General features: G+C 40.3%; 1 protein-coding gene across 6 annotated transcripts; it reads right to left on the reverse strand.

The window, feature by feature from the left end:
* Window positions 1-471: 471 nt before the first annotated feature.
* Window positions 472-16,489, reverse strand: si:ch211-234p6.5 (pleckstrin homology domain-containing family A member 4). 6 transcript variants are annotated; one of them, XM_039789336.1, is made up of 24 exons: window positions 16,205-16,489; window positions 13,587-13,656; window positions 13,383-13,481; window positions 13,206-13,278; window positions 12,994-13,094; window positions 12,618-12,736; window positions 12,315-12,518; window positions 11,832-12,132; window positions 10,063-10,122; window positions 9,776-9,928; window positions 9,057-9,116; window positions 8,870-8,950; window positions 8,601-8,753; window positions 8,337-8,435; window positions 7,880-7,988; window positions 7,450-7,523; window positions 6,858-6,956; window positions 6,687-6,777; window positions 5,504-5,553; window positions 4,874-4,993; window positions 4,380-4,790; window positions 3,843-3,964; window positions 3,579-3,688; window positions 472-2,756 (listed from the first exon to the last, which is right to left on the reverse strand). In XM_039789336.1, the coding sequence occupies exons 1-24, from the start codon at window positions 16,243-16,245 to the stop codon at window positions 1,537-1,539; spliced, it is 4,020 nt and encodes a 1,339-aa protein (XP_039645270.1). In that variant the 5' UTR covers window positions 16,246-16,489; the 3' UTR covers window positions 472-1,536. The 6 variants fall into 6 exon arrangements, with proteins under 6 accessions (XP_039645270.1, XP_039645271.1, XP_039645272.1 ...); XM_039789337.1 differs by lacking the exon at window positions 16,205-16,489 and adding an exon at window positions 14,166-14,398; XM_039789340.1 differs by having other exon boundaries at window positions 2,623-2,756; window positions 3,579-3,683.
* Window positions 16,490-19,085: the final 2,596 nt, after the last annotated feature.

Consider the following 19,085-nt stretch of genomic DNA (forward strand, 5'->3'; position numbering starts at 1 on the left):
AGACACAAGCTTCTTAAAATGTAATCAGGAATGCCTTAATTGTCTGTAGTGCAGTAGGACAGGCATACCAGTAACATTCTATCATTGCAGGAATATGTTTAAAGTGAAAGTTATTACATATCAATGCCAACTTGTAGCTTATTAATGCATTTGTAGAATTTGCCACATAGATCCTGAATTAAAATGTTAATAGTGATATTGGATTTGTAAACAGATAAGCAGATCTGTGTATGTGTGTTTGTGTGTGTAAGTGTGAATGTGTGTGTGTGTGTGTGTGTGTGTGTGTAGCCCAGTAAACATAAGGTGATGCTGTCTTTAAGAGAGAGAGCCTGGGAAGGGTGATGTAATGTGTTCTCAGACAATGATGTCATCGACTGAGACACAGCAAGGATTTAAAGTGACAAAGGCATTTTCACTGGCTCTGTGTAATTCTGCATCAGGGCTTGTCAGAGAGCAGAACCAAGGCAAGCACCCAGGGGAGACGTTTATTGAGCAATTAAAAAAAGGATGTATGAAATGAGAGAACATTAATGTGTTTCTTGTACATGTAAAGCAGGAGTTGGTGTCTCAATGTAGCGCACAACATGTTTATTAATCAGGATATTTGAGATACAAAACACATTTTGTTACAGTGACAAAAACAGGGTTATGGTGCCATCCGCAAGCAGCAATCACATTTATAATTTCTGTCATGTTAGATGCATGTTTTGAGAGGAATGAAAGAGTTAACCTCAAATACTTGGCATGTTTTTGACTATACATAAGGTATTTGGTGTTTACTATCAACTTCAAGAGCAACACTACATTTTCACACATGGTTTTTGTTTTCTTGAAATATTCGTAAGACTTTTGATTATATCTGCATCCATTTCAAACCATATATTATGTATAATGGAAATGTTCAAGTTTACCAAAGATTATGACTATTCCTGACATTGTATGTTCCCATTTTACCATTTCTAATCCAAAATAAGGTCCACATTTCTTCAAACACTTAACGTCCTTCTCAAACATTTTACTTTACTATAAATCACTTAACTGTATTCTTGTCCTTCCCAAATTCGTTTATTTAAAGTGTTCATATTATGCTCATTTTCAGGTTCATAATTGCATTTTGTACCAGAATAGGTTTCTGTGGTTTAATTTTCAGAAAACACCATATATTTGTTGTACTGCAGATCGTCTTTTCACCCTGTGTGTTGAGCTCTCTGTTTTAGCTACCATCTTTGTTGGGAGTCGTACATGCGCAGTAAGTACTGCTTGCTAGTCAGTTGCAGAGCATGAGGGAGTTCCATGCTAGCAACTAGGTGAGCAAAGTGGTGTTACAAAGTGACGCACGTTTGTATATATATATATATATATATACAGTGTTTTCTGTTGGTGATGGTAAGTCCCTTTGGGATGGACTTTGGGCTTTTTCACTTATTAAACCTATAATGTGCACAAAAAGATATATAACACAATAAAGGAAAGGGGAAAAGCCAAGAAGCACAATATGAGCACTTTAAGCCCCTTAAGCCTTTGCAATTCTTGCCTCTACAAACTTGTCCTTAATACTGTAACTCGTGCTTTCCGGAAAGAGGCACTCCGAATCACACTTCCGCCCTCATACACAGAGCTGGATGGAGTGATCGAGTGGTTGTTGCCTCCTTCTTGGACGGTCTCTTTGTTCTCCTCACTTAAACTACGACGTTTCTTCGGCTTTTCACCTATCTCATGATCCACCTTCCTGTCTTTTGACTCTTTCTCCCCACTTTGTTCTTCTCTCGTCTTTGTATATTCATCCAGGGCCTGATCAGAAGCTGTGTCCTGAACAGAAGCTCCATGGACAGTTTCTCTAACTTCCAACTGGCTGTCTTGCCTTGAGGTGTCTTCACATTCTTTTTGAGGGATTTCTTCATTCACACAAGCCTCTTTTGCTGGACTGGCTGAAGTATTTAACGCTGCTTTGTCCTGGGTTGAATCTTGGAGTTCATCATTAATTGAGAGACTATTTTCATTAACATCTGATGACAAATGGAGGCTGGAATCCTTGTTCTCTTGGTTATAAGATCTCCCAACATTATAGGTTGCTTTGTCCAGCACAGATTCAGTGATCAACAGTTCTTTTCCTTCTTCTGGCCTGGATGACGTCTGGGCACTTGGATTCCCATCATTCTTTGTAATATCGGTGTCTGAAATACTAATGTCACATGCGATCTTATAGAAGAGGGAATGATTCTTTTTCATTTTTTCTAAGCTTTCACTGACTGCGGATGAGATCGCATTGAAATCAGTCAGATCGTCAGAGCATGCCGGTTGTTTCTCGATGTCTGATATCTCCTCAATGCACAAAGAGTCTATGCCAGGGATCTGCAAAGGTATGAACCCCTGCCACTGGTTGGTAGAGAGGAACCACTTGGTTCTCAGATCAGAGGATGGAAAATCGCTTTCATTATCATCGGCGGCAGGTTCTTCGAGCTTTTGCTCCTCTCCATCCTTGCAACTTGTAAATTCCTTGCCTCCATCTTTCTGGTAGACAGTCATAGATGAGATGTGATAGGGTGAAGCTGGACGTTTGATATTAGTTTTGGCAACCCCTGTTCTTCCACTGTGCACTTTGTGTTGTGGTTTGTTCCCAAATTTGACTTGACTTTTAGATTTTTTCACATGTCCGTCTCTTTCATCTTCATCTTGAGATGTTCCACTAGAAAGATGAAGTTCTGAAGGTCCTCTGATGTGATCGCAGCTTCCGTAGCCATCGTAGGATCGACGGTCTAAAAAACGGAACCAGAGCAGAATTTGCCAGTAAGGTAGTGCATATGGTGTGCTTTTATTATATACTTCTATTGCTATAGCAGATTTGTAATAGATAATGTCCAGTAATAGGTTAAACTGACGCTCCAAATGTTTTTTTTACACAGAACCATCTGAGAAGCCATCATTGGAAACTGTTTGGAAAAGGGCAGGCACTTTGAAAAAATACCTAACAGGTGATTGGATGAACCATCTGTCTATCAAAGTCTTGCCAAAGCCAGTCAGGAGAAGAGGGAAAACATCTTTTCCATTAAGAAAAGCCTTCAGTGCTGTTATTTGCTCTTCCTTCAATGAAGAAACACTATTCAGTTCTGACATAACTGATGCTATTGCAGCATCTATGCTAACCTAATTCTTTAGGAGCTGCTATTGCTGCTTTGAACAAAACAGTCACCTCTCTGTGTCATCACACACACCTAAACCACTCCTGTAGCAGCCAGTAGCTCTTCACAGGACGCTGATTGGCATTTGACAAATGCATTACTTGAAGCCTGAGAAGATGCTTTTTTTTTTAACAATATATTTATTGTTTTGCACATAGAAAATATACAGTCACAGGGACAGTAACGGAGAAGATGCATTTTTATGTGATCTTGTGATCCTGCAATTTTCGCGTGATATCTTGAGAATCCAGCTGCAGCGCAAGGTAAGTGAAAGCTAGTTTTCTGGAGAAAAAAAAAAAACTAGCTTAATATGTGATCACAATTAAAAAATATTAAATTTTGGTGTTATTTTAGCAAACTGATATTAACTTATTTATTTTTGTATTGGGAAATGCGTACCTGATTTCATCCTTTGTTTTCTAGCTGTGTCAGGGGGTACCTGATGAACTTCCTGCCCATCCCCCCTGATTGGCAGTTGATCGTGTGTTGTGGCATTCTGTCTGACTGCGCTGATAGATAGATAGATAGATAGATAGATAGATAGATAGATAGATAGATAGATAGATAGATACAGTATACCAAACCAATTTATGGAGACCTTCATGTAAAGCATATGTACATGCATTTAAAAATAAAAATTACCACAACCCCCCCCACAACCACCTTCTTATGACTCTCTCCCGTATTCGTTCCACACGACGAAGTTTGGCCTCTCGCTGCTCAGGGGTCAGACAGCGCTCAGGATCCATGTCAGGGGTCAGGAGGGCAGAGGGCCGTTCATCCGTCTGTTCAATCAGTGTCACATTACCACTCAAAACACAGGCCTAACTTTTTTTTATCAGCTTGATACTTTACTTACTTAACATGACACTTCTGTTTGGACAGTCAGAGACCACAGCTCTAAAACATGAATTTCTGTTGTTGTTAAAAGGGATTTTTTTTCTGTGGTAGTTTGTTCATTAGAGGCCTAACAAGGAGTCTGTAAGTAACGTCATTATGCTGAATAACATACTGTACATTTACTTGCATGTGAATTGCAAGTGGCATACAAAAGAAATATATATTTTAAGAGACGCAATAATTATTTTTCATATCAACTATAATGGACAAGAAAATGTATGGTATGGTATTATCTTTCTGAATATGCTGTGCTTTAACTATGTCTTTGATTTCTTTTAATTTTATATCATTCTTTCTTACCCTGTCGTCCAAGCTCGCGTATTCATTTCCTACACTTGCTTGGTCTCCAACTTGATTCCTTGAGGTCTCTGTGGGCTCGGCTCTGCTCGCATCTGACTGTGACTCCTTCTTGGAGGACCTCAATATTCCCTGATGCAGCTGCTGCCTGTTTGTCTTTTTAACGGGCTGATCCTGGTGCATCTCTACTGAGGGCTGCTTTTGATCAGGACCCTCCAGCAACAAATGCCTGGGTGTCTTGCTCAACAGTTTTTTACTCTGCTCGGCCAATCTTTGCTGCATCTCAGGCGGGATCTGCTCGGGCAGTGGGTTGTCGAGCTCAGGCGGGGGATCCTCAACAGAAACCCGTCTGGCCATAAGAGAGGACGGCAATACAGCTGTAACAACTCGTGTCACCCTTAGAGGAAAGGGGGCCTGAGGAAATACCAAGATAGATTAGTAAATGTATATTGATATATTCAGTCACTTATAGCCTACTCATTAATTATTTGGCAGACCTCCTCTCTTGTCTCTGAACTTTGACATGGAGTAGGTATGGGGGGTTTCTTCCTATTGGTCAACCTCTCCTGGTTCCTCTTTATCCGCTCAATCTGCTCTTCTTCACTCATCTTCATCTTCTGAAAAAAAGATATAAGCTGTGAGTCATTTATGAACCCTGCACCTTAGCAATATGCATGTAGAAAAGGTAAAACAAGAACCATAATCCATGTATTTGCATATCAAAATGCTATTTTTACAGCTGTGTGTTTGTGCAGAGGTGTATGTATGCATAAGGTTGCTAGCTGTATGTTCGTTCATATGTGTATATAATTATATATATATATATATACAGTATAAAAGTCCATGTGTGTGAGCATGTGAGAAAGGGGGGTTGGGTGGCAAATATGAGAAGACTGAGCAACTGCACTGAGACACGTGCCTCTGCCTCCACCTCTTGCCTACAACAGGCACTGCAACATGCCCTAATTGCAAGGAAGATGAGAGAATCAAAGAATTGGAATTTGGCTGTGATTGCAATGAGGAAAAAATCCGCTTTGACTGCTTCTATTTTTGGAGTGTTTTGGATCACATTGCATATATCCAGACATAGTTATAACCAGAAAACAGGCCATAATGAAGAATCAAACCTTGGTTGATTGGTTTGATGCATCTGGTGGGATCCACTTTGAACCAGATTCTAAAGATGTAATGAAAACAGAGGAAAGAGGAGGAGAAGGATAGAGGGAGTGTCAGATGATGGGTGGGAGGAGAGAGTGACAGGAAGAAATAGAAATATGAGGGTGGAAGACAAAACAAAGCTGGGTTCTGAAAAAAAAATACTTTTGCATAAAACACCTATTTAAACCGTTTAATATTAGAAAATACAAATCTGCAGGCCATTGTATTAATACAGAGTTTCTGCAGGTTTCACCAAGTCAAATTTAAGACTTTTTAAGACCTTTTTAATAGCTTGGTTGACACCAGACCCTTCTCAGTTGTAACTGAGAGTTGGTCTGGGCAAGCTTCATTCACAGCCCATTTCCAAAGGGGCATCACCAACGGACACTGCTCAAATGCCTCTGGGTGCAATTGGATAGTCCTTCAACCAATCAGACCAACAATCCGGCAGCAGCGGCAGCAGCATCATGGGTTGCTGCGCTTCGGTGGCCGTCACGTTGAATGTAAAAAAAAGCTGCTTGCCGTCGCTGCCCTATTGTCATTGTGTAAAGCCTGCCTCAACGGTTGTGATTGGTGCCTCGATTTGGAAAATTGGAAATGGGCTTGAATGGGCTCTTGGCCAGACTGACTTGCAGAGCAAATCTCAAATTTGCCGGAAGTTCATCAGGGTTTTCCCAGGCTACCTTTTTAAGACCATTATAAATGGAATTTAAGACCTTTATCACAACATCTACTAAGCCCTAAATTCAGTTTTTTCAGTATCGCTAAACTTGCACTTCCCCATAGCTGAAGAACAAAAAAACGTTTTATGTCTGTGGTACAATCCGAAAGAGACTCCCACCAATGACACAAAAGCTGATTGGCTGCAATATAAGTTGCATGTTGGTCTCATTTGTAGTCGTACTACAGCAAAATTATATTTGAAAGAACTACAACACCACAGAATAAAAAAAAGAGCGTTGCATGAACGTAGGAAAATTAACACCTGTTTAAAATGCTTTAAAGCGTAGAACACAATACTTCAGCAAATTTAGGACTTTTTAAGGCCTAAAGAATTGATTTTGAAATTTTAGAATTTTTAAGACCCTGTGGAAACCCTATAATGTCACCCTTTCTATGAACTGTGTATTATATGAGTATATCTGTGCCAACCAAACGAGTCTTTCGCTGCTTTCACATTAAGGAGGTCAGGCTGGCTGTTTCCTCTTCTCTGTACAGGCTCAACAGTGTGGCTGTAGATTCCCTGAAACATAAGCAGAGGAAAACAAGTCAAACATTTTTACCTTGATAATGTTTGTCATTGATAATGTCTATATTTCACACCTCATAAGGGGACTCTGTCCAGCCCTGATCCCTGCTCTGGTGGCTTTCCTGTAGCTCCTGGGGTAACGGTGGGCGAAGTGGTGGCTCTTGTTCCACATCCTGCAGGGATCATAGTCACAAGGGATATCATAGAAGATCTTAGTGCATCCATACTGGATTAATAAAGACTTAATACTGCATGTCTTGATATGATGATAGACAACACAACCAAACGGACAAACTGAGTCACTAAAATATCTGGATGAAGGCAGAAAATGGCACAGACAATTCTGGCTTGCAAATCCTGCTGTTCTGTTGATCAACTATGGTATTTATTTCACTGAGCTAGACTCCAAAGAAGAGAGCAGATCATATAAAGCCCTCACATTACAAATAAATTAGCAGGATATGTTGTAGGAATTTAGATCAATTTTGTGAATAAAAAACCAAATGCTGTGGCCATACTGTAAGAAAACACGTGCAGGACTCAAAGATCTAGTCATCGGATGGACTTAACCTTGGCATTAAGTGGACAACAATTTCACGTTTATTTATAACCAGAAAGCAAACGTCAGGGGTCGCTGACAAAGGGAACAATGGAAACGAGTCGTACCATTGGCAGTCCACTCTGCAGCCTCTCTGTGGGAGAGCCAGGGGATCCAGGATGTGGAGATGTCGGCTGGAACACTAAGGGGAAGACAGTACAGGTCACGGTGTTGACACTGTTCATCTATTGCCAGGTTTCATGTGCATAACCGAGATGGTGGCCTCAAATAGAAGCAAGAAGTAATTATTTGAACGCCAAAACATTGAAACAATGCTTTATGTGTGTTACCAGTTACCACTCTACAGGAATAAATATACGATACAACTTTATTGTCAGCCAAGGCTGAAATTCTTTGTGCATCCCTGGGTAGCTCGTATAAAAAAAGAGGACATACACATACATAGAAGCATACATGAGATTAATAACATTATTAATTATACAGTCTAAACTTCTACACAGACTCTCGGCATGGCAGGGTGGGAGAGCCGAAGCTTACTGTGATGCCTCTGTAGTCCCAGCAGGAAGCGGAAGTGATCCCTGTTGATCTTTAGTCCAGCTAGGATGTCCTCCATCATCCACAGCTCTCTCTGGGCCTGAGACTGGTCCTGATAAAAGGAAAGAAAGAAAAGACATGACTTATGAAATATCTTCAGGCATGATTGAGCCTAAATGTTGTTTTTCTTTTATAATTTTTTGGGCATTTTAGGCATTTGTATTTATAGGACAGCTCAAGGAATGAAAGGGGAGAATGACAAGCAAAGGGCTGCAAGATGGAGTCGAACCCACGGCCGCTGCGTTGAGAAGTAAACCTCTACATAAGGGGGTGCGCACTACCAGGCGAGCTACCCAGATGCCCAAGCCTTAACGTTTTGTAGTAAGACATTTATGACTTTAAAGTCAGTGGCTAAAAATTATAAACACACACATATCGCACATTATTGTAGTTCAAATACCTGTGGCACTCCAAAGTTGCAGACATGCTGAAGGTGTGAACGGATAACTGACAATTCACTCTCCATTCTCTCATATTGACTCCACACCCTCTCCATTTCCTAAATAAAACGATTTGAAGATTTGTGAAATATAAAAAACATAATGAATATCAAAAAACAAGTAAATCAACAGTAGAATCTGCAGTTTATGTAGATATCACATCCAATAAACTCATGTAGAGCCATTGTCATTCTGGTTTCCTGCCCTCCGTGCTTATTACACACCAGTGATACATCACACATTCTGGCCCGGATTGTGACCAGCTCTTCCTGGAGCAAAGCCTTCTGGGTCAGTGCTTCTTCCTGGGCCCTGGGCCCCTGACTTTTCCACTCCTCCAGCTGCAGTCTGGACACCTCTAATGCACACTGGACGCTGTCCTGCAAAAGGAAAAAAAAGTCTTTATTATTTTTTATTCTTAAACCAGTGACAATACTGTTTGCTATTTGTAATTTAAATAGCCTTACATTTGTAGTCTTATGTTGTAATTACTCACCTTATCCATCTGTAGCTGGGCCAGTTCTACAGACAGAGACTGGAGCAGCTTGTCACACCCACATAACCTCGTCAATACAACCTGAAGAGGGAAAATCTAAATCAAAACTCAGAGAGAAACATCTAATAAGATGATAAATAATGGCACTGTACTCTGGTGACAGTTACAGAACACTGTCAATACTCACGTCTGCATCACTTTCAAGAGGCCTGATTGGTGGGATTTCCCTCGGGTCAGGCTTCTGGACCTAAAATGCATCATTTTGTTAAACAGTACTTTTTTTAAATTATAAAACAGTGTTTTTTGATATGGCTTCTTCCTGTGTACCAGCTTTTATCCATATGTGATTGTAAATAGAATTTTTATGAGATCATTTTTGAATATGTTTTTATGAAATCCTTTGTACTGACAGTCGCTTAATGTAGGTGAATGCTTGAATGCTTCAATGTTAATGTCTTTCAAAAGAGCACAGCACAAGCTTCAGCCCTCTGGGTGAGACAGAGGCCACAACCTTTAACATTGTACAGAAAATTAAGATTTGGCATTTAATTTTATGTAGCATAATCATGGCAAAACTAATCATAATTAGACAAAGATATTACACACAATAAAAACAAGATCACAATATATGATTTATTAGTCAAAAATAAAAACTGACACAATAAGCATTAGTGACAATATAGCACAATGACACGCACATCAAAAAGTCAGTGACATACAGTACACAGAACATATCACAAGGACTACAAAAACACTGTTTCTCATATCGATACAAATTAGTCTGCATGGTTAGAGACAACACACAAACAATATGTTTTTGGAGACATACGAACAACACAACATAGGTTTAAAGTTGAACCACACAAGACACTACAGGAACACAAGGCGCGGCAAAGAGGGCTGTACCATAGCTGGCGGAAGCACACGGACAGATAAATTGCTGCGGTGATGGTGATGATGGTGGTGGTGGTGGTGGTGTGGGGGGTGGGGAGCATGTGCGGATCTCGATGAGGGGGGTAAAGGGGGCAGTAAGTCTGCATGTGCCCCTGTGGAGTAACTCTGAAGGAAGAGACAGTATGTGGATGATAAGAACAGAGAACACATGGCGTTATACAAAACATACCGTGCTGCTGTACACTGCTGCACACTAGTCTGGGTGTTTGCTGTAAATGTATTGTTCAAACTATAATCACCTTTCCTAAAGATCGTCTCCCACTTGAGATATGATGGACAGACCCATAGGTAGGTATAGGCTGTAAACATTGAAAAAGATGTGAGTAACATGAGATGTTTGGTGAGATAAAATGATGTTGAAGGGACAGTTCACCCCAAAATCAAAAATACATATTTTTCCTCATACCTGTAGTGCTATTTATCAGTCTAGATTGTTTAGGTGTGAGTTACCCAGTGTTGGAGATATTGGCCATGAAGATGTCTGCCTTCTCTTGGATATAATGAAACTAGATGGCACTAGAATTAAGAAGCTCAAAGTGCCAGAAAAATACACTTGAAAAAAAACAATGTCTCTTTCTAGAATTCATGACCCAGTTACTCAAAATAATTCAGACCTGGTTGTGAGCAGTTTCATCTAGGAACTATTTTCTTTTTACTGAACTACACATGCCAACTGTATCACAATGCAGACTTCTACGGAGACCAGTGAAATCTATTAGAAGCACTTTTCCGGTGATGGCTGAGTGTACTGCGCAGCCTCAAACTGAGCTTGACGACGTAGATGTGACGTGAGCAACCTGTCAGAAAAGTTGGAAGTCTTCTGGTAGCTGTAGGTATATGTAAGGAGATAACATAGGCACAGGCCAATTATTGCTAACTAAAATGCTAGTTAACATTAGTAATTAAACTTAAACTCGAAACTGCCTGGGAGCTTCTCCTGTACTATATGGTAATTTATTTACTATGCGACAGAAAGTTGCGTGGTTATGACACAATCTATTTTTATAAAAACATCTACTATGAAGCCATAATGTGAGATACAAGGTAATGGAGCCTTTTATACTTTGTTGTGTTTCTTTAGAAATAAACAATGGACAAATGGAGTCTTTAAACGCTTCAGATGTAAAGTTATTCGCTGTCAAAGTGACGCCAAAATGAATGGCAGTCAACAGAATGCTAACGGCAGATGACGGCTTGTTAGCATCAAAATGAGGTACGCTTTGCGGATGCTCGCTTACCCCCTTGAGGTCTTCCTTGCTGCTAGCTCACCTTAGCTAGCTAACGTTACAGCTCAGCCGAGGAGGACGCCATTAACGTTTACATTTCACTATTGGCAGGTGTAGGAGTTTTTCAAAAAAAATATTTTGCCCTGTAGTTTCATTACATTTGAGAGAAGGCAGACTGTTAGGCCGATACTAGAGCTGGGCAATATGGAGAAAATCAAATATCACGATATTCTTGAGCAAATAGATCGATGTTGATATTACGAGGATATTGTAGGGTTGACAATTGGTGCTTTCACAAAAATATTTTCACAATAAGAATTTAGATAAATAATCAGCAATAATGTGGATATAATGACTAAGTGGGGAAAGGAAAATAATAAAACAGCTAGTAAGTCTGGTTCAGAAGTTCAGAAAATTACATCACTTTACTGTAATGCAACCTGTAAAACCAGTAAAGGGTTTTCCATATTACAATATTACGATATCCAAAATCTAAGACGATATCTAGTCATATATCGATATAATATTGATATGTTGCCCAGCCCTAACCTATACCTCTAACACTCGACAACTCACACTAAAACAATATTGATTGATTAAGTACAGGTAACAGGGAATTGATCTTGGGATGAACTGTTCCTTTAACGGTCTACTCCAGCAAATAATTATTGCACTTCCATAAAGTTGGGGGACAAATGACGAATTAATGAATATTGATATTTTGTATAACCCATGCTATTGGAGTATATTTAATGATCAAGATAAATCCAACAGGTCCTGACCTTGCTTAGGTTTTGCCACCTCTCCGTGACTGGAGTGTTAGGAGTGGATTTGAACTCCAGGTTAGGTGAGGCAGGTGCGTAGTACAGGGTTTGTGGCAACATGCCCGAATCATCGTGAGGTCGAATGTCAACCCTTCCCACTGGTGTATGAGGTCGTGAGCCCAGCTGACCTCTTGAGGTTAAAGAACCTGAACGCATCATCTCTGTCTGAGTGGGTGGTGGTGTGTTTTGGTCAGGAAGAGAGTCTTCCTCTTGGTGTGGACCACAGGCTCTTCTGCTAAGCCCAGACGGGCTGGGTGTTCTGTTTGAAGAGAAAACAGAACAGAAATGCCAAAGCTGGGACCTTTCTTTGGTCAAGTAAACCACTGGGATTTAAATATGTGCCATTCACACACACACACACACACACACACACACACACACACACACACACACACACACACACACACACACACACACACACACACACACAGAATTGGCAACCTGCTGTTTCTCTGACGCACACTCCGCCTCCCCCTCTGCTCTGAGTGTGATGTCCCCATCCTGAGATGACTCTGTTCACTCAGAGTCCTGCTGATGTGCCTGTGTCTTTGGGAGGGACCCTCCCCATCAGAGGGGGGTTTAGGGAAGTCCACCGATTCACTGCTGCCACCCATCTGTGTGAAATCCTGATAACTTGAGCAACGCCTGAAATGATCAGAGATGCAGCACAAAAAAGGCTCAATCATGAAATATGTTTGCTTTTCACTGTATAACACCTTGTGTACACAGTGCAATGTGCTGTACCTGTTCAGGGAGCAGTTTGGCTCCATTGCAGCAGACTGACTGAGGGCTCGGACCCAACCCAACATGTCCTCCTGAGTGTCAGCACTGAAGAAATAAGAGCGCATTCCCTGGTGTACCACCTAGTTTTACAGAAAGCATTCACAGTGTTATTGTTCCCCTCATAAAGGATCCTTGGTTGAGCTGAAGGTAACGAACTAGATAAAACTAATTGACCAAAATACTGAAACCCCAAATAGAAATCTTGCTTTAATTTGGCCTAATTGGATGCAGATGGAGTAAGAAAGGTTCCTGTAGAATAGTTTATTTTGGTGATCAACAACAGCAGCTTTAAAAGGCAAGACTTCAAATCAAATGTCAACAAGTTATTCATTGATACCTTGAAGGTGAACTTTCTGTTCTTGCATTCTTGTGGCGTGCAGAACAGGATTTTGTAGCTTGGCAGTGGGATGCTGCCCAGCACAGATTCTTCTCTACTGTCTAGCGGGGGACAGAAATGAAGTGAACGAAAAAAAGAGATGCATTGTTGTACAGTCAGAGAACATTAAAGCGTTTCATTCCAGACAAAGGGCTGGGCAACAAGCTGTGTACCTTTATAGTAAAACAGACAGAAGTTGGAGAGGACAAACCACCTTCTCTTCCATAGTTTCAAACCAGAGCTGTCCTGCAGAAGGAAGATTCATTAGGGGTCGCTGTTTGCTTAACTCCCTCTTCTACATGCAATGATGAAGTTATAAATTGTTAAGCACGCCATGTTTGGAACATTACTTTTTTGTTGAGCCATCCTCTGATGACCACAGGGCAGTTGGGGTCTCTCTTGGCAGCCTGACATCTTTTCCCAAATGTTTGTAGCTTTCCATTGCTTTCCTGTTACCCGCAGAGGGAGTTATATACATTTGTATTCATCAACAGTTTTATAGTAAGCCGTCCACATGTGCACAGAATGATAATATGTGCAAATGTAAAACAAACCTTTATGACAGGAAAGTAGGAAATGGTGGCCACGCTGGATGCTTGGCTTACTCTGTCCTGGTCATCCATTCTGCAGTATGAAACAGAAATATTACAACTGCAGTTAAAAACAGTCAGATGGACTACCATAAAAAAAGGAAAGGAAGATGAGGTAATTAGACCTGGATGCAAATTTCACGTCCGAAATATCAGTGTTTGCACCCAAACTAAAGCCTAACGTGAACTATAACCAGTTTTTTTTCATGTACAGGTGTGTTTATAAGAGTATAGCGTCATTCAAGATCATTCAGTATTTACTTAGTGGTACACACATATACAAATACACAAAATATCTCAATTGTAATGGATTTTTAAATAAAAGCTCAATCAAGAAATCACATAATAAAAGATCCACACATAGTTTACCACAACCTCTGAATTAACACCTGGTTTTCTTAATGCCACGAAAATGTCAAAACTATATATATGAATATGGATGTTACGTGACCATTTCTCAACAACACTTCCCTATATTGAAGCTCTGCTTAAACATTTGAATGGACTGGTTGCTCTGAGTGAGGCTAAGACATGAGGCCTTACCAATACAATCTGAACCAGAGTCTCCCTCTGTAGAAGCAGTCAGTCACTCCCATGAGCAGCACCCTGTAAACCTCCGAGCACCCATTTGCCACATTCCCATATAGTTGAGATTTTTTCCTAGTCAACTGTTCATCGTCTCTTGGTGACTTGGTGTTGTTGCTCTCCCACTTCCAGCGAAAACTCTCCCACAATTCTATTCTGAGCCACAACAGGCTGGTGCGCATCCCCACCACGAAACTGACAGGTGACAGCTGCATCGCCGTGGTAGCAGGGAGGGGCCAGGGACTGTGTGAAAACCAATCTGGCAGCAGGGACGGGCTGGTATGAGAGACGAGATTTGGAATGTGTCCCAAACTGCAGAACTGCAGCATTGACTGCTGATGACAGAGAACCAAAATAAAAGAGCGTCGTGCCGGCGACGTAAAGTGGGCTGTTGAAGACAAATGTGTAGGGAGGAGTGGGCGTAACTGTGTCACAGGTTTGTGTGGTTCTGTAGAGTCATGCTGTCTCTTCAGTCACAGGACCACTAAGTTTAATCAGCATATTTCTTATATAATAAACTTTGTTATTCAAGTAAAACTTTGTTATTTAACTTAAAGTTTATGCTACTTGCATGCTTGGCCAATGTTTTCTAGATGTGCGGTATATATTTCTTGTGTTTAGTATTGCATTGCCAGACCCTTATAATGATATACAATGCAAAATTAGATCTGACCTATCTTCTTAAAATAATTTTTTTATGTCTTAAGTTGCTACTCACAGTATTTCTTAAATTTCATTTTGTATTTTTCTTAAATTTCTACTTACTACCAAACTGATTGCTGTATGTATTTCTTAAATTTAAATTTGTATGTTTTTAAACAATACTTTTATTTATTTTTTTATACTACACTACTGTATGTATGTGCTGTATTTGCAGTTTATGTATGCATAGATGCATGTATGTACTGTATGTATAATGTAACAAAGTAATCACTTCATTTACAGACTCACTTGACTACGAAAAAAATATTCTTATTTAAACTAAATATCAGCAACTTCAATTTATATGTACCTGTTGTAGCTGTGTTACGAAAGCTTCATTTTAGAGCTTATCTAAACTGTACAGTTATTGTTGACCCCCATGAAACAGCATTACAGATGAACTTGAAGATAAAAATTCATGAGAAATATCTCACACTGAGCCTCCACAAGCACAGACTGCCGCAGTCTACGTCGGTAACAACCACAATCCTCTATGAGTAAGACATGAGGGAAAATAATCAAGCCTTTGTGAGAGATGAGAGCAGAGACTAACAACCTCATAGCCGCTGGGGGTTACGTGGGTGTTGTGAACTATTTGGAAAATCTCCTTCTTAATCAGTGGGGGTGACTTTCTTGGGGAGGAGAAGACTTAAAATGCTAAAGAGGGATTGAGGGAAGGACAAATGGTGGGTCTGTTTACCACACAGAGTGCGCTTTGTGGTGCCCAAAGACTCTGGAGCATCATGTGAAGTTGGAAACAGAGCATACTGAATAAAATATCCTCCCTCTCCATCAACAAAAACATTTGCATACCTCCTACATTCTCGTGTATTTTAATGTCAACCAAAACATCACTATACGTTCAACCTTGATGTGTAAAGTGGTGATGTAAGGTGCTGTCACAACTATTAATTTGATAACCTCAAGTCAGGACACTAGATTATTGTATATTACATATTTCATTTATCTTCCCACAGGGAAGAGTTATAGGAGGCATACAAGTTGCTGGGTAAGTACAGCTGGACTATCACAGCTTGGCAAAGCTAAGAAAAAGTCCCCCAGTAAGTCTGTGGGAGATCAGCCACAGAATAGACAGATAATACTGCTAACCTTGACCGCCATCTTTTTTGTTCAATGTATACTGTAAACTTATCAATGAATGGAAATACAGGATTAATAAAGCAACACTGAAATAAACTCAAACATCTCTGTAGCAATACTTAATAACAAATGTTCAAATTCTACTCAGAATTACATAAGACATAAATCATAATGAAGATGCCATATTGCTGTACCTGACTAATTGTGCCCGCCTGCTGACTGCTTCGAGCTCCATCACTTGGCACTCTTCCTCACAGCATCTCCTCAGGCTTGGCTGCCCTCTTCCTGGCTACCAAAGGTCCTGTTGCCCAAACAGCCACAACCCTCCTCTGCTAAACTCCGCTTGTCTCCTCTCCTGTGAACCTGCCTATCCGTTTCTCACTCCTTCCTTCTGTTCTGACTTGTAGCTGCAGCGTTTGTCCGATGATCTACCTATGCTGGCTGTTAACACTCTTCTGTCCTTTAACAGTGCACTCTCTGTGAGCCCCTTCCACTTCAGTGCCCCTCCCTCTCACGCTCCCCTTGACAGCCTCTCTGTCTTTTGCTGAGTGTGGGTTTGTGATTTAGGAATTTATTTATAAAAAAACAAAAAAAAAACAGCTGTTCTTCCTTTTTTTTCTCAGCCCCTTTGCATTGTTTGAATTTCATTTGTCGGCTATTTGGATCTAGCTTTATGACGATTATAGTTTTGGATGCTTGATAAAGGCCTAACCATTCAGAGTATGAAGGGTATGCTCTGACATGTGAGTGCAAAGGCTCAAAGGATTTATGTTACTGCACTTTCAAACAACAAAACACAACTTGCTTAATGCAGCAAATAATCAAACCACGGTGCAAGAATTGTATATTGAAGCTATAATAGATCAATGTACTCATCCACTGATCTGAGTATTGAGGCAGTCAACAGTCCAGATTGGAAAGGAAAAATATGTTTAAATAGCTTACATCTATAAAAGGTAGTGATTATTAAAATTAACAATATAATTAAATCATCAATAGTAATGATTACACGTAAGCTTTCCTCTTGTATGCTACAATATAATGAAGCAATATATAATGTTAGAGGAGTGATGGACATGGCTGGCTGAGGCACAGAGCTGAGGGCCAATGGTGGAGGACATACCAGGCTGGACAAGAGTGAGTGGTGTGGGCAACCTGACATTGCAAAGGGTTCCCAGGCAGGCGGACAGGACACACACACACACACACACACACACACACACACACACACACACACACACACACACACACACACACACACACACACACACACACACACACACACACACATAGAACCAACAACATTGCATGACAACAAAGTCTATTTCATCAGTGTAACCTGTGATATTAGTCTGTACAGGGTTTTCTGTAAGATAAAAGTTCTAAACTAAAAGCATGCAGATGATCCAATAAAAAGTCTTATGTAATATGCAGGTGAAGGTCTCATCATCAGCTCCTCTATCACCTGCAGAGTCAGTTGGACAGCCTGCAGAGCACTAAAACACACACATTTAAAGTGATAACATAAGCGAAGATTATTTTTTGAAATGCCTGTCAAGCTAGCTAAGCTAGCTAGCTCGACCACCTGGGCTAACTTGGACTTACGTGTTCTCTGTTTCTTCCTCCTCAGATGATGTTGTAAATTCAGAAATTTTGCACGTTGATCCTCCTTGGACGATGTCATAAATTTGGAAATTCACAAGTTGAAATGGACACGAGTGATCCGAGCGGTTGAAATCAAGAGCAAATAAATTAAACCACTTACAAACATAGATTCATCACTTTCACTCCAGTGTGGCATACTTCAGGGGGGTTCAAGCCCACATCTCAACATCCCTGGTCGGTGTCTTTAACCACTGTTCCATCTTCAACGCGGGTTGACTCAAAGAACCAGAGAGACAAAACAGATCAAACTGGATAAACGTCACCTTTGTCAACCTGCAGACTGAAACATGTTGACACTGAAACATGTTCACATTAAAGCATATTCATACAGACAAACAAAATCCAATTCTTCTCTGTAAAAGTCACCTCCTCTTCTAGAACCCTGAGAGCAAAGCTGGTAGAGAAACTGTTCCACAGTCTAAAGGTTGCGGGATCAAAATTCCTTCAGCACTGTTTTTCTTTTTACTACTGTTACATATGAAAACCCCTTAAGAAAGCCATTCATAACCCTGAACAGGAAAGAAAGGATTGGCTCAAATAAAAAGCCAGAACAAAATTATTTTACGTGTTTTATGAAAGACCTTAAACGAAAGAAATAACCAATCAAAATCCTTTAATACTGTAGATTTCTCTACCTCTATTTATCCATTAAATAACCTGAAACCTATCGTTGACGCCCACAAATGTGGAGCAATCCCCTGAATTTGCAGGCTAATCAAAATATCAAAGTAATCTCAGAGAATCCTGCGAGCTCAGCTGCTCCTCAGTCTAAAGGTTGTGAGTTTGGATCCCACTTGTAATTTTTGTGGTTTCCTTCTGTCAACCCTTAGATGGACGTCTGTTTCATAAAGACACACAGCTGCTGACCTCCTCTGCAGCTCTGATACATTTCAGCTGGGATTTGAGTCACTTCACAAGTTAGGAAAGTTGATAAAATAAAGGTTGATAAAATAAAAAGGTTTTCACAACATGACAGAAGGAAAAGGAAAAAATCAGCAGTGAAATTTGAACCCACAACCCTCAGACTGTGGAGCAGCTCCAACAGCTGAGCTCTAAGGACTCTGTCAAGCATAATGGCTGTCACAGAGAAGAAATAGACTTTGTTAGTTTGTTAGCATGAACATGTTTCAGTGTGAACAGGTTTCCGTCTCAAAACTATTATTCTGCTGTTTGATGAAGGTGAAGTTTCTGCAGCTTTAGTGATCTTCTTTATCTCTCAGCTTCAATGAGATGGAGCAGTGGTTAACAATGTTGAGATGCAAGTTAAAACCCCGGCTGAGGTATGTCATACATGAGCGTAAGTTATGTTCTGTGGTTTCATTTGTCTGCTTTTAACAACAACAACAACTAAACCTTTCGCGTCGACTTTTAATTGCGATCACGAAAGCCGTTCGACAAGATTTCACATCG

This window comes from Perca fluviatilis, chromosome 21 (assembly GCF_010015445.1).
Source record: "Perca fluviatilis chromosome 21, GENO_Pfluv_1.0, whole genome shotgun sequence".
NCBI classification, from domain to species: Eukaryota; Metazoa; Chordata; class Actinopteri; order Perciformes; family Percidae; genus Perca; species Perca fluviatilis.